The sequence below is a fragment of the Octopus bimaculoides genome, chromosome 16, assembly GCF_001194135.2.
Source record: "Octopus bimaculoides isolate UCB-OBI-ISO-001 chromosome 16, ASM119413v2, whole genome shotgun sequence".
Taxonomy (NCBI): Eukaryota; Metazoa; Mollusca; class Cephalopoda; order Octopoda; family Octopodidae; genus Octopus; species Octopus bimaculoides.
This window is the reverse complement of record NC_068996.1, coordinates 53,090,024-53,107,371: the sequence shown is the minus strand read 5'-3', so window position 1 is coordinate 53,107,371 and position 17,348 is coordinate 53,090,024. Positions and strand designations below refer to the sequence as shown.

General features: G+C 36.8%; 1 protein-coding gene across 1 annotated transcript in view; it reads right to left on the bottom strand.

The window, feature by feature from the left end:
• The window catches only part of LOC106868977 (CDP-diacylglycerol--inositol 3-phosphatidyltransferase), a 22,471-nt gene extending 9,492 nt beyond the window's left edge, over window positions 1-12,979 (bottom strand). Inside the window, exons 1-2 of the mRNA XM_014914460.2 lie at window positions 12,589-12,979; window positions 485-619 (exon numbers count right to left, since the gene is read on the bottom strand). Of these exons, the coding sequence (XP_014769946.1) occupies window positions 485-619; window positions 12,589-12,640 (187 nt within the window). The 5' untranslated portion in view covers window positions 12,641-12,979. The remainder of the gene's footprint in view (window positions 1-484; window positions 620-12,588) is intronic.
• Between the last annotated feature and the right edge of the window lie 4,369 nt (window positions 12,980-17,348).

Sequence of the window (17,348 nt, the reverse complement as noted above, 5' to 3'; positions counted from 1 at the left end):
ACCTAAAGATACCTTCATCATCATCATCATCATCGTTTAACGTCCACTTTCCATGCTAGCATGGGTTAGACGATTTGACTGAGGACTGGTGAAACCAGATGGCTACAACCAGGCTCCAATCTGATTTGGCAGAGTTTCTACAGCTGGATGCCCTTCCTAAAGCCAACCACTCAGAGAGTGTAGTGGGTGCTTTTACGTGCCACCGGCACGAAGGCCAGTCCAGCAGTACTGGCAATGAACTCGCTATTCCATCCAACTTGTATGGACACTCCTTAATCACTCTCAGCATTGGAAATGTAATGAACTAATGACTGGAAGCATCGGAAACCTATAACTAATGATGCTATTTTCAGAAAATGCACAATATAAAAATAAATTGAAAATCTTAGCTTTTTTTTCTTTATTAATGCAACAATGATTTCTAATTAATATTTAAATTATGTATGAAAATAAACAGCTTGAAAAGGAGATAATATTTCTTTACCTTGATTCAAAACTCGAGCAGCATGTCCATCAAATGAATCCAAAAATCCACTGAGAAGATAAAGGAAAGCTGCTAGCTGATAATTTGTTTGCATGAAGTAAAATGCAGCAAAGGCAAACACAACTCGTCCATAATCTGTAAAAAATTTAAAAAGCAGGAAATAAGAACCAAAACAGAGAAAGAAGCTGTCAATATTGCTAATTAGTAAAATGCAATTTCAATTACATAATGCTATTCATTATTATCATTATTAGCAATAGTAAGACATACATAATTTTACCTTCTATTCAGATATCATCATCATCAACATTTAGTGTCCATTTTCCATGCTGGCATGGGTTGGACAGTTTGACCGGAACTGGTAAGCTGGAGAGCTGCACAAGATTCCAGTCTGTTTTGGTTGGATGTCTCTCTTAATGTCAACCACTCCAAGAGTGTAATGTGTGCCTTTTATGTATCACCAGCACAAGTGCCTTTTGCATGTCACCCATGCCAGTATATATACACAGGTACATAATTTTCTATTCTATTATTTGAAAACATTTTGGGAGACACATGCATTAAAAGATTCCTTCTTAATATCCAGAATTCCAATCACACAGGTGTGTTTTTTTTTTTAGAACAAAGTATTGATCACATCACTCTTAATTTAGATCCATTCTATTAACAATAATAATATACAGGTTCAGTCCTACTGCATGGCAGCTTGGGCAAGTACCTTCTATAGTTTTGCGCTGATTAACACCATGTTAGTGGATTTGGTAGGCAGAAACTCAAAGCCTATTGTATATAAATGTGTGTGTGTGTGTCCGTGTCCACCACCACTTGACAAACGGTGTTGGTGCATTTACATTCCCTGATAAAATAAGTACCAGGCTTAAAAGAAAAAAAAAGTCTTGGGGTCAATTTGTTTGACTAAAAATTCTTCAAGGCGGTGCCCCAGCATGGCCATAGTCTAATGACTGAAACAAGTAAAAAAAAAAAAAAGATCTAATAAAGTCAGAACAGGAGATATTTGATTTGAGTTCAAGAATCATGTATTAGCTGGGTACAAATCAGAATACAATGCTTTAATGTATTCATTGAGATACTATTATGGTTGATTTGTTTATCTATCTTGGTTCCTCTAGTATCATATTTTTCACAGCATATGAAATATCAACATCATCATCATCATCATCATTGTTTAACGTCTGTTTTCTATGCCGGCATGGGTTGGACGGTTTGACTGAGGTCTGGAAAGCCAGTGGCTGCACCAGGCCCCAATCTGATCTGGCAAGGTTTCTACAGCTGGATGCCCTTCCTAACACCAACCACTCCGAGGGTGTAGTGGGTGCTTTTATGTGCCACCAGCACAGGAGCCAGTCAGGTGGCCCTCGCATCAATCACACTCAGTGCTTTTTATGTGCCACCGGCATGGGAGCTAGTCAGGGGGCACTGGCATCGACTACATTCAGATGGTGCTTGGGAACCAGTCTACTAATAATAATTGTTTCTAATTCAGGTGTAAAGCCAACAAATTGAGGAAGGGAGGGGTTATTTAATTATACCAACCTCATTACCTGACTAGAATAGAGGTACTTGGCAAAAAAAGGTTACGTTGAAAATCAGATGGCCAAGAACTTATAATCTAAAAAGCCTGAACAAATACAGCAAGGCAATTTGTTTGATGCTCCAACGATTTTAGAAACCCACAGCTGTTATTGCTAATAATAATAATAATAATAATAATATCAATTCAATAACAACAGCTTAAACAAAAAGTAACTGACGCAATACAATATTGGGAGAGTTTGTACTCTCTCAACAATAAAAAAAGAACACACAGTGCTGCACACAGCCCAGCAACACAGGGGTGTAGCAGGTGATACAGTAGGAATTTGCCTCAAACTACCAAACGTTGAATGATAATAATAATGCCCATTTGATTTGAGGATTGTAAAGAAAGAGGAAGAAAAACAAAAAAAATACAGTCCCTTAAAATTTGAAATAGGAAGAATTTGGAGCATGAGAATAGTAAAGGTGGTGCCTATAATAATTGGTGCATTGGGAACGGTAAGCAAAGACGTAGACAAATGGCTGGAGGAGATTGAAATGGAATGCCCAGTAGAGCTCCTACAGGAAGTTTGTTTCTTTGGGACAGCAAGGATTATCAGTAGTGTTCTAAGCACTTTGAAAGACTGCTGAAAACTTGTGGATACTTAAGGTTATGGGTCGTAACCCACTATCCATATAAATCATACTAGGGCTAAGACCGAACTTGAACCAAACCAAAATAAAAATAAATAAATAAAAAAATAAAATAATAATAATAATAATAATAATAACAATAATAATAATAATAACAATAATAATAAGAAGAAGAAGAAGAACAACAACAACAACAACAATAATAATAATATCAGTGAATTGAGAAATTTAGAAAAGCCAGAAAGCTATTAACAGCAGACTGAAGTCACAACCCCAAAGCAAACACAGAAAGAATATATCTACCCAGCTCAAAAGGAGGCCATGGCCGGACACAGATAGAGAACTACTATAAAATAACAACAGTTGGACTAGAAAAGTACAAACAGTGGAAGACTATCACATGTAATAAAGCAACATGTGAAAAAGAAAACACTTTTCTCTATACACACAAGGAGGCAACAAAATACAAAACAGAAGCAAACTACACTGATTCAGATGACAGTATAACAGAAATGGTTAAAGAGACAAACAAATAACATGGAAACAGAATTATAAAACATACTAAAGAAGAAACGGAGAGAAAAGTCATTCCATGGCCAATATCCTGCAAGGCTTGACAGAGAGGAAGTGAGCTTAAGTAAAAGCCAACAATGGTTCAAAAGCTCTGGACTAAAAGCCGAAACAGAAAGACTGATTCTCACGGCACAAGACCAATGCCTCACTACGAACAACTATAAAAGCAAAATAATGAAAACAGGATCTCATACCAAATGCAGAATGTGCAATCAGCTCAATGAGACAGTCAACCACATCGTCTCTGGCTGTCCAGTCCTTGTCAAATTTGAATATATATACAGACACAACCGAGTAAGTAATTTTATCCACTGAACAATATACCAACATTAAAACATAAAAACTAACAAGAAAAGGTATAAACATGTGCCAGACGAAGTAAATGACAATGACCAGGCAACAATACCTGTTCAAAGAAAGAAATAAAAACTAATTGCCCAGACAAAAATCCACCTGCTTACTGATAGACATTGCAATCCCTTCTGACCAAAATGTTGTCCAAAAAGAAGTGGAGAAATTGTCAAAGTGCAAAGACCTTGAAATTGAAATATTCAAGATGTGGGGCATAAAGGTGAAAACAATACCAGTAATAACTGGTACAGTGGGAATGATAATAAAAGATATGAACAAAAATGTAGAAGCTACACCTGGATCCTCAACACTACACACTATTCAAAAAGATAGCTCTGTTAGGAACAGCCCACATTCTAAGTAAGACACCATCAATTAAATAATACAACCCAAAGAAAACAACCCACAAACACAAGATACACTCGATATAGCAAATATCCAATGAAATAAACTATCACCAACAGGCTAGATATCCACACACAATTCACAATACAAACACTAGTACAACAAAGAATGCAGCACACCCCACGAAGGAAAGAAACTGACACAATAAAATACCAGGAAGAGTTTTCACACTCCCAACAACAAAAAAGAGCACACAATGCTGCACACACCCCAGCAACATGAAGGTGTAGTTGGTGGTGCAGTAGAAACTTGCCTGAAACTACCAAATGTTGAATAACAATAATAATAATCTTTTCTACTATAGGCACAAGGCCTGGAATTTGGGGGAGGGAGATAGTCAATAACATTGACTCCAATATTATACTCGTACTTATTTTACTTACCCCAAAAGGATGAAAGGCAAAGTCGACCTCAGCAGAATTTGAACTCAGAACATATGGACAGATGAAATACTGCTAAGTATTTTGCCCAATGTGCTAATGATTTTCCAGCTCACCACCTTGTTATCATCATTAGGTTCTGATTAAGGCACAAGGCTAAAAACGTTGAGAGATAAGTGTTAATCAAAATAATCAAAACTGACATCATCGTCGTTTAACATCTGCTTTCCATGCTAGCATGGGTTGGACGATTTGACTGAGGACTGGTGAAACCAGATGGCTACACCAGGCTCCAATCTGATTTGGCAGTGTTTCTACACCTGGATGCCCTTCCTAACACCATATCATCATTTAAGCTTTCCATGTTGGCAAGGGTAGAACAGTTTAATAGGATCCAATATGGAAGACTGCATCAAGTTCCGATGTCTGCTTTGACATGGTTTCAATAGTTGGATGCTTCCCTTCCTAATGCCAACCATTTTACAGAGTGTAACTGAGTGCTTCTTTTTGAGACACAGGTACAGATGATATTACCATGTTAACTCACAAGATATAAAAAAAAAAAAAGCCCCTTCAACAGAGTGGGGTTGTAGAAGAGAGAGACAGAGATGGCTTTATGGGAGGTGTTGAGAAGATAAATTATGGTAGATGTGTGTTGCTCTTGGAGAGATATATGACTATCTTGTATTATGTAAGGACAGGTGGGAGCAGGTGGAGAAAGAAGTAAAGATGATGGTGATGACGTGTGAGGGTGTACTGAAGGCAGAAGGTGAGTGTAAGAGAGAACAGGAAAGATTGGGAAGAGTGTGAGGAGAGAATGAGAAACAGATAGAGATAGAGGTGAACATAGTGAATGGTGGGCAAGGGTAGAGGTGAGACAGCTGGTAAATGTGAGTTGCAGGTGGGAAGCTGATAAAAATTAGAATTGACTCAGGAAAGGCTGTGATAAATGACCATAGATAAAGAGTAAAGAGTAGCAGTATAACAACACTGCAGGTAGATGAGAAATAAGAAGATTATAGGTAGGGGTAGACAGGTAAAGGAAGTTTGTGGTGAAGAGAGAGAGAGAAAATGTATAATGACAGAGATGGTGGTCAGGGTTACATAGAAGCAGATACACACACACATATCCATTAATGCAAATTTCATTTTGGCAACAAGGTGTTAATCATTTACATTGACCTTTGTACTCAACAGGTACTTAATCTTTAATGACCCTGAAAGGATGAAAGGCAAAGTCCACCTTGGTGGAATCTGAACTCAGAATGTAAAGAGCTGCACATATCCATTAACGAATGTTGTTATTAAAATTTGTGCAATTAATATTTCATTGATATTACACAAATGAAATGTGATGGATGTTTGACATTTTAAATAGTAAAAGTGGGATTGATTGACAACTGACCAACTCTACTGATTTCAGAGGAGGAGGAGGAGGAGGAGAGAGTTGTAGTGTTGTAACTACTGCCAATATTGTCACTGCTTTATGCAACAAGCAAAGCTGTTCCACAATCACAGCCTGTCAGGAATATTTATCATCTGCCACACACACACACACACAAATATATGTGTATATATATTCCTTGGTGACAGACAGACTGGTTTGATATGATTTTTACCTTTCTATCGCTGAGAACTTATTAATAAAAGCCTTAAATTTTGCCTGCAGGTATGTCACAATTTCAGGCCTGGACATAGATTTCATTATGCATAACAGAAAGTCACTCCTATCTTTTGACAAAATTTCCTGGGTAAAACATAATGGACCAGAATTTTTCAATGTTCTAATGGGAGGCTATGATTGAGCAGAAATCTGCAACCTTATAGGTCTATTTATTTTAGACAATGCAATATCCAGATTTAACTTTATAGAATTAGGATTGTCTTGAGATGATGATCTTACAACACCATTCAATAAAAATGGGTACCAATTAGAATGACATAAAAAAAAAAGACTTGATGAGTTTAAAAGCTTTGTCCTCGGAATTACTCTTAGTACAAACAGTAACATAGAAAACATTTTAGACCTCACTATGGTCCTAGTACTAGAAACTTACAGCCCCTATAGAAAATAGAACAAGATCATACATTACATTAATAAAACTACTTTTCACCCACCCAACATCTTCAAGGACTTGTAACATTAGTAAAAAAAAGTATCAAAAATATTATTCAATACGGAAATTTTTGACTGTGTTGCTATATTTGATGATGAAACCATGAGAAGAAGTGACTTTAGCAAAAGGATAAAATACATCCCTCAACAAGGACACTTAAATGTTAGGAGAAAAAGAAAAAGTTTAAACATTAGAACCAAATATTGCCAGAGCCTTCGTAAATGTAATAAACAGACACTTCTCAAGTGACCATAACTTACACAAAATTTTTAATAGATACAACCTCAAAGTAAATTATAGCTGTACAGACAATTTCATATCTTACCTAACCAGAATTAAAAAGAAAAAGCTATCTCCCCATCTCAATGCAACTACCTCTACGAAAGTGCTTCATTTTGGTCCAACCACTGCGAAGAACGTTTTTTATTATTGTACAGAGTCCACTTTTCATCACAAGTTACAATACGGTTGAGAAATGGAACAGTCTGGTTATGGAGAAAAAGTGATGAGTAAATTTCATATCTGTGCATTTTCTGATTTTCTTCAAATTGTGTAATACCCATTTATCAAGCTTTTTTGATTTTCCAATCGCATGCAAATGGTTGCCAGCTGTTTTCTGGCTGACTTGAAGTTCTTTTACCAGTTCTCGAGTGGTTTTACATGGATCTTTCTCAATGATGGTCTATAATTGACTGTTATCGATGACAGATGGGTGTCCACTACACTCACGATCTTCAAAGTTCAGGTCTCCACTGCAAAATCGTTTAAACCATTTTCAAGCTGACCACTCACTGGTCATTTCCTCACCAACCATTTCGTTGATATCGCAAGCAGTTTCAGCTACTTTATGTCCTATTTTGAAGTTGAACAGCAAAATTGCTCAAATATTGTGCTTTGACAGTTCCGTTTCAGATGATTATAACAATGGCAAAAGAAATATTAATGTTAATTTATTGAGGTATTTGAGCAAGTCTACGTCTGTATTTTCAGACAATTGCAAAAAAATGCTTAACAAAAATTCTAATCTCTGCACAAATCCAGTACAAATTCTTCATGGTTCAAGATGTTGCTTACTTTTTACTCAACCTACTATATTATACTATACTATACTATACTATACTATACTATACTATACATAGACAGACAGATACATACATACATACATACATACATACATACACATGCTGAGTTTCTTTCAGTTTCTGTCTACCAGATCCACTCACACAAGGCTTTGGTTGGTTCAGGGCTATAGTAGGAGACACTTATTCAAGATGCCATGCAATGCAATTGAGCTTGGAACCATGTGGTTGGGAAGCAAACATACCACACATATATAAATATATATCATTTGTGTGTGTGTGTGTGTGTGTGTGTGTGTGAGAGAGAGAGGGCACGAGGTCAAATAAGGTTTGGGTGTTGCACTCATGATTGCAAGACTGTAGTTTCAATTCCCAGAGTGGCAATGTGTTTTTTCTCTTCAGCAAGACATTTCATTTGACATTGCTCCATGTGTACATACACATACAGGCACAGGTATGGCTGTGTAGTCAAAAAGCTTGCTTCTCAACCATGTGGCCATGAGTTCATTTGGTGGGGAAGTACTGACCCACAGCAGGTGAGATTGTACGGGATTTACGGTCTGCATCATGTCTTCCAGGGGAGGATACATTACCTACATATAACTAATCTTAATTTTCCTTTTTTTTCATTTAGATTTTGGCATAAATGACTTCCAGTTATTCTGGTTCAAAGTTTCCCCTCTCTTATTCCTTCTAAGTACATCTTCCTCTATCACTCCTTGAGCTACTCACACCATAAACAACCCTTTGACCAGTTCTCCTATATTAAGGACTTCTTCTGTCTCTCTTCTCCCTTCTCTGAAGTCATCCTTTTTGGTGACTTCAATACTCACAACTCTTTAGGAATCTCACAGACATCTCAGAAGCTGAATTCCTTGCTCTTCCCATCTCTTTACAACAATTCACCTTCTTTTTGTATTCCAGCCCCATACTATACTTATCTAGTCTGATATGCAAAAGATGCCTTTGTGTATCACAAGACCCTCAAACTTTCCCCCATTTCCCAAACTGTAACTCATCCTTCTGGTCCCTTGCCAAAAGGATCTCCACCAACCTTAGAATCCTCTTTTCCTCCTCGTCTAAACAACAATGGCTCTGTAAGTTGTACCTTCATAGAGAAAGCTTCTACCTGTTCTGCCCATTTTGCATACACTTCTACTCTACACACCTTAGGAGGTGCATGGCTTAGTGGTTAGGGTGTAGGACTCATGATCATAAGATCATGGTTTCAATTCCTAGACCAGGTGACGTGTTGTGTTCTTGAGCAAGGTACTTAATTTCATTTTGTTCCAGTCCACTCAGCTGGCAAAAATGAGTAATCTTGAGAGGGACTGGCGTCCCATTCAGGTGGGAAAACAGGGAAACCAGCCCCTTATGACTCAGTATGACTCAAGAATGTAACCTCTACACACTTTAGCCAATCTACCCCCTTTTATTCCAATAGGCACTCCACCCCACTTATATACACAAGCCAAGTGAAGAAAAAATTCCAGCTGCTTCAAACAAATCCACTGGTCCTTATAATGTTTCTTTCATTACACTCAAACATTGCATTGTCCCACTTGCTCTTATACTCACCAAACTCTAATCTCTCACTTTATTCAAGGATATACAATGACATTCAGAAATGTGATTCAGTATTCCAAAGAGAGGTAACCCTTCTGACCCATCCAACTACTGCCCTGTTACTCTCACCTCAAACATCTCTAAGGAAATGAAGACAGCCATTACAAGACATTCTTCAACACCTTGAATTTCTCTCTCCAGTGACAATCAATATGGCTTATGCAAAGCCAGATCTACAGGAGACCAATTCTCTTATGTTGTCCAACAATGGGATTTTGCTTGAGAGAAGTTCAGCAAAGCCTTCAACCATATCTGGCAAGCAAATCTTCCATTAAAAACTCCTAATGGGTTCCTTATCTCTTGAATCAGCAGTTTCCAATAAATCACACCATTACAATATGTCTTAACAAAGCTTTTACTGTTCTACTCCCTAACAATTCTGGTGTTGGTTCCTTTCTATGCACCAATCTCTTACTGCCACATCCAAAAAGGCCCACTCTTCTGCCGATGACCAACCTGTCATTCATCTTTAAACTTCCTTAATCATGCATCATATACATGCAACCTATATGCCACATGCCAAACTTGCATTGATTCCATAAAGAGATCTTCAATCTCCAATGGGACTATGCCAAGTTTGTCTCATTTAACAGAAAAGAAAATAATAAACAGCCCTCAAACACTACTCATATTACGAAAGCACCTCTGCACCATAGCCCCCATACACACTAAACATGAGCAGCTCTCAGCAAGAGCCCACACAGTCGATCCAAATGTGGGTCTCACTATTAGTGAGGGTCAGTTTTGGTAAAAATTCATTCTTAGCATATCTAGGACTACATTAAAAAAAAAACTAGCCCTTATCTTCAAGACCAGAAAATATTTCGGTTCCCAAACATCTGTTGACGTTCTATAAGGTTCATGTGAGATCCACAATAGACTATTGCACCCACATCTGGGACGATGTTGCAACCTCCCACCCATTCACACACTGACATCGTGATTCGCACCCAAAAGGACCACTTGACTGGTTGGAATTCCATAACGGACACACTCCAGCCCCTAGCCCACAGGTATGCTGTGCCGAATCCTTTACGTAATTTGACATTACTATAATAATCTCTGATCCTTGGAGCAGATTGGTCTCGAACCTCCACCACTCAGCCAACCCCCGTCCCACTTGTCTCCACCTCTCGTTACCCTTGATGCGTCCAACCACTCTTTCCTTGCACTAACCAATCTATCCAATCCTTCGTCCCCACAAATTCATACCCCTGGACTTTCCTCCTCCTCTTCTTCTCAGATCTTTCTTGTCCTCCAAAGTCAGTAAAAAAAGGGAATGATCATCATATACAAAATACAATGTCACAATCCATTCTTTAAAATAGTGTGTTTGTGCATGTATACCCACCTACCTACATACCTTCCACCCATATATATATTAAATTGTAGTATGTTTACAATTTAACGTATCTTCATCATACTACGAACAAAGTAAAAAATAACCAGAAAGTACCCTAAATTATAATATATATATATATATAGGGCTTTAATTCCAGTCCAGAACTACGTGTGTGTTTATGTATGAGGGTGTGTTAACGTAAATGGGCCAACCTAACAGATATGGTAGATTAACCAACCAGTGCAACTGAAAAAAGAATTAAAATAATCACTTGTTCGGGCCATGACTACCTGTCGTTCACACGCGCTCACACATATACCACCACCACCACCACCATCATCATCACCACATCTGAATCTAATCCATTTAAATCTCGCAGCCCAATAACAGTTCGATGCGTATTTGGCTTATCGATATACACAATACAGGAAACAATACTATTTTGATACCTAGTTTCAAAATAACTCTAGCAAAATGATACAAGAGCATGGAAGATGATAAACCAGAGTACAGCATCGAACTAGATGATTTACAATGGTCGATAAAATAAATATCAACAATTTTGAGTCGATTCCGTCGCATATGTATATTTGCTTATCTATAAAAAAAATGTCCAAGCCATATCAAACAATATTTAACATCGAAATATCCACAGAAAGATCGATAAATAGAGAGACAGAGGATAGATTCATGTATACAAACACAATGTGTGTAAAATATTTAGGTATTTAGCTATGAATGAATCCACAAAATATTCAACAGATGAAATCATGTACATCTATCTCATATTGTCTGTCTTTCTATCTATCATCCATCTATTTGTCTATCAATCATCCATCTATCAATCATCCATCATCTATCATCCATCCATCTAATGATTAATCATATTAGATTAAACTGAAAATAGTAAGTTTAAAATGAGCTTAGAGATCAACAAATGTTATCAAATACAAATCTGACATTGAATAAATTATAATAGCAACTCGCAGACAGTCGAAAATCACCATTTTTACAGTAATCATGTAAAATATTCAATTCCAAATATTCTGCAAATGGTGTCGATAGATTAAAAACAGAGAACGTTAATGAATTATTACTAATGAAACTAAAACTGAATATATTTCGTTTTATTCAACTTCTCGTTGTACTGGAAATCAATAAATATACCAGTTATATACTGCTGTTAAATCAACTGATACACACACACACACACACACATATATATGTATATACACATAACCCCTTACTTTAAAAGGGGATGTTTGTGGAATCAAGAATAAATTAAGTTACCATTGTTCAGTTCAATTACTGACACCGTATTTATCATTATTATTACACAAAACATCCATTTAAGTCTGTTAAAAATAAAATCAACAGAAGCCAGCCTGAAATCAAGAAAGACGTTAATTTTGATTATCAAAACACACACACACACATACACGTGTGTGTGTGAGAGAGAGAACAGATCAAAACATTGTGCGTGTATGTGTGTGCCAACAGACTAAAACAATACCGAATATATGTGTTTATATATATATATATATATATATATTTATATATATACAAAAATAAGAGGAATGACCAGCAAAAGTGGACTCCTATATGCTAGAAATAGATGCCGAATCATCTACTGGTTTTAATTGATTAATATCAATTTCTACCCTTATTATTAAATTATATATATATATATATATATATATATATATATATATATATATATATATATATATATAAGTACACTTCCTTATATTCTCTCTCTCTCTCTCTCTCTGTAGAATCCTGTGATGGAATCTATAGGAATAAAATGTTATAGGGATAATATCAATTAACCGAAACGATGTAAGTGAATTAATTTGACCTTCATCCAACTCATTTGACAAAATTAATATAAACAAACATTTAATATGTATCGAGGCAACAACACCAATATGGTTTGTTTACCATGTAATGAAGACTGGAAACAACAACTACCACCAACAACATTCAGCAACAACTCAACAATAAAACTCCAACATGTTTCATTCACATGTTTCTAACTTACCTATCAGGTTCGGAACGAACAGAAAGATGGTCTCGACACTTTCACTTGACATGTCGGTTTAATTTTCAATTTCTTTCTGTCTGCCTCTGTATAATTGTTATTAGTTCCCGCTGGTGTTTGTTTGTTCTCTCTCTGTTGTGCACCGTTTATTATTTGTTTCTTTTTCTTTTTCTTCTAAGTCAGTGCTGTTGTTGATGGTGACGGTGGTGGTGGCGGCAGCAGCAGCAGCAACAGAGGAGGAGTCTTTATGTCTTCCAACTGTTGTCTATCTTATGAATATTACAGTTGGTAGCAGCAGTCTAGGAACTACAGACGAGGTTTTGCCTCTTCCTGTTTAAAACACACCAGTTCCTGTCACTCTCTCTCAATCTCTCTCTTTTCTAACACACACTATCTGTCTGTCTCTCTCACTCACTTTCTCTCTCAGTCACTCTCTATCTTTCTCTATCACTCACTCTCTCATCTTCTCCCTCATTAATTTTCTCCTATCTCTTTCTTTCACTATTCCCGCATCACCCCAGTTCTCTCTCTCTATTCTCGCTCTTCCTCTCTTATTACTTTCGTTTTTCATCTCTCTTACTATTCTCACCCCTTCTCCAGCATTCTCCCTCCTCTATCTCTCTCCTCTGTCTCTTTCATTTCTTCCTCCCTTTCATCTACAAATTCGTACACCTTATTCTTCTATTAGTCTCTCTTACACTTTCTTTTTTGCCAATATGTCTTTTTTTTTACCTTGCTGGTGATATGGGTTATTGTTTTACCTGTCATTTCCTTCACGCCTTATCTCACACACTCTTTGCTCAGTTTTTCTATCGATCTCAAACTTCCTTTCTATTTTTCTCACTCTTCTTTTTGTATTGATCTCATCGTCTCTTATTTTACGTTACAGCGGATTTGTTTGATCTCATAAATAAATAAATAAATAAACTTTTCATTAATTAGTCGCATTCTGATGTTTATTTATATCAGCCACATTCGACAATTAGCCTTACATCAATTTAGCTCGTTTAAATAATAGTGTCATTCATTCAACTAGTGCAGTAATTGCGATATATTTCTATCGACAAATTCATCAGGTTATATTCGAGTTTGTTTTGTTTTACATTTTACAAGTTTAAACATTTTTACTTGTGACTTGTCGTTAATTCATGTGATTCGATTAGAAGTGCGTGTACTTTTGGTTTTCTTTTTTATTTCCTTGTTTAAAATCCACAAGTATTTGAATTTGAAGAACTCCAGCTTGTTTATAAATTGCTACGCGCGCGCACGTGCACTTCCATTTACACACAATCACACATACGTACACTCACACATACATGCATACATACACACAGATGCACACACACACACACACACACACACACGTATGTGAATGCATACATACGTGTTATCATCCATACATATGTTCATACAATATATATATATATATATATACATGCATACATACAATTCATTCATACAATACATACGTGCACACATTCATGTATTCATACATACGTACATGCATATTACCAATATGATGCCGTTTATCCTCAAGATCCGATTATCATTACTCTCAAATTTCGTTAAGTATTGTCCGTTGTCTAATCATTGCCAGATTAAGACTTCAAATTCAAAATGCAATTCTGTCTGATAAGATTATCTTTCCCTAAATTCGATACTTAAATCCACGTGTGCACTAATCTTTTAATTTACTGTCTTAGCGAAGAAGGAACTGCCTGTGACCTTCATAGGCCCTCTGGGGTTTTGTATTTGGTTTGAACATTTATGGAGAAAGAAGACACACACATGCATGAAGGCAGGTAAGGAATCCTAGAGGTTTGAAGTTATGAGAAGAAAGAATTGGACTCACTAATGAATGTATGTGCAGTGGTGGGGTTAGTCTGGATGCAGTGAGTCTGAGCTTAGAAGAGCAGGGGACATTGTAGTATTGACAGAAAAAGAAGAGTGAGAGAAGACAACACTTAAATGTGTTGGTGAAAGATTCCTTGCCAATCAAACAGATGGCATTCTTTTTGGATGTTGTCTAGGAAATTTGTGTGTTGGGCAGCAGGACCTTTCCAGATGTATTTCAATAACTTTTAGCTTTATGGGGAGAAAGTCAGTCCAAGCTTAAGGAGACTGAATTAACTATTATGACTGTGGTCTTTCTAGGACAAAATCATCAGTGATTAAGAAGTTTAACCATTATATAGACTTTGACTTTTAATTGCATGTTATAGCTGAATGAAACCCTTAAGTCGTGTCTATTAAATCATTGTCCATACCTATGGGATTGTGTGAAATGCTTGTCCACTAATCTAAGGAAGATCCTTTCCATGCAGATCTTGATGTTGAGTGAAAAAGGTGGGGAAAACCAAATGACCTTACAATGATGCTTTCTTTTGTGGGAATTAGGTCCCGGTATAAAGGAGATGTGGTCCTTAAAACCCACTGGACATCAGAGCCTCATTGTAATGGGGGTGGGGTGCAGCATAAAAAATCTCTATTTAAGGACAGGTTTGAAGTCCTCTTGACACCTTTTGGAAGGTTCTTTCTTGCAGTGAGGCCTTTTTAAACAGATACCCAAATCGAGTGGTAAAATTGGTCTCAATTGTAATCTTAAGACCAATGGAGCTAAGCATGGGAATCAGGCCCTTCCATAGTTCATCTAGGGTGTCTCTGTTAGTGCCCTTAGAGATAGCTAAACCATCATCTCTTTATAGACCAAAAAGGACTGATGAAAACCTCTTTGTTAATATGTCCAGTATATATAATCCTATGAGGTTGCAGATATTCACATGCCAAATGAGCCTACTGGTCAGTTTGCTTGATCCAAGCCAAACCTTTGTTGAACAGTAGGGTTTTTCTAGTATGCGATATTACATCTATATCTCTATCTCTAATCCGTCTTACCCTTCCTTGCATTTAAACAATGCACTCCAGAACTATTTCACTAGGGATACATCTAAATCACTAAATAGGTGAGAGTGAAGGCACATGGCTTAGTGGTGAGAGTGTTTGGCTCACAATCATAAGGTCGTGAGTTCAGTTCCTGGTGGTGTGTTGTGTCCTGAACAAGATACTTTATTTCACATTGCTCCAGTTTACTCAGCTGCAAAAAATGGGTTGTACCTGTATTTCAAAGGGGCCAGACTTGTCACATTCTGTTTCATGCTGAATCTCCCTAAGAACTGCGTTAAGAGTAGGGAGTGTTTGTGGAGTACTAAGCCACTTGCATGTTAATTTCATGAACAAGCTGTTCCATTGATCGGATTAACTGGAACCCTCCTCATCATAAATGGTGGAGTGCCAAATGAGTGAGAGCATCCTATTCCCAAGGAAGTCAACTTTTTGACATTGCTAACCAATTTCCCTCACTTTCAAATCCCAACTGTGAATAAAACAATCAGAAACTTTTGCCATTTTCGTTAATAACCAAATTTGACTAGAATTTCATCACAGAATATTCTTTTCTACTCTAGGCACAAGGTCCGAAATTTTTGGGGAGGGGGCCAGTTGATTAGATCGACCCAGTATGCAACTGGTACTTAATTTATTGACCCCGAAGGGATGAAAGGCAAAGTCGACCTTGGTGGAATTTGAACTCAATGTGTAAAGACAGATGAAATATCATCATTATCATCATCATCGTCATTTAACGTCTGCTAAGCATTTCATCCGGCGTGCTACCATTTCTTCCAGCTTGCCGCCTTGCTTATATTACAATATTACAATAACCAATAATATGTTGTGCATGTATATTAATATTACGATCATGAAATTAGCATTAGCTTATCTCACTCTTTCTCACAGAACCCCTAGTAACCTTTTGACGAAGTACCACTAGGCATTTTTCCTGGAATGCAAACGTTTCTGGCAGCACACTGCCTTGATCACAGAATATCAAGATAAGAAGCTCTCAAAACTGAAAGGTACCGAATCTTCAATGAATTATTTCTTTCAACACATCATCTCTCTTGTTTTACAAATGGTTCTTAAGAAAAAGTAGCTTCAATGATTTACAGTGAAATGATATAAAACCAAAACACATAATCACATGGTTTTTCGGTTCAGTCCCACTGTGTGGATTCTTGGACAAGTATCTTTTGTTTTAACTTACAGTTGACAAAAATCTTGTGAGTGGAATTTCATCAGCAGGAATCATGTAGAAGTCTGCTGTACACACACACAGACACATGCTCAAAATACTGCTAACATGCTATCTCAAAGAGAGCATTTTGGCAGTGCAATAGACTTGAGTATACACACACACACACACACACACATATATATATATAATTGTTTAGTGTGTATTTTTGTATAGTCTATTCTTAGTTTTTCATTTCTGGGTTTATTCTTGTTTCTTTCTATTCAGTTTCATTCTATGGTTTTCATGATTTGGTTATATTCTTGGTTGGTTATCTTTGACTATATTCTTGCTTCTTCCTATTCAGTTTCATATTTGGTTCAACTGTAAGGTGGCAAGCTGCCAAAATTGTTAGCACAACAGGCTAGATGCATAGCAGCATTTTGTCTGAATCCAAATCCTGCTGAAACCAACTTTGTCTTTCATCCTTTTTGGGTTGATAAAATAAGTACCAGTGAAATACTGAGGTCAATGTAATCAACTCCCCCCCCCCTCAAAACTGGTAGCCTTGTACCAAAATTTAAAAGCAATATTTTGTTCATCTTTGATTATGTTTTTTTTTTTCCTCAGCTATGGTTATGTTGTTGGTTGTGTGTGTATGTTTGAATGATTAAATTATTTTGTCTATTTT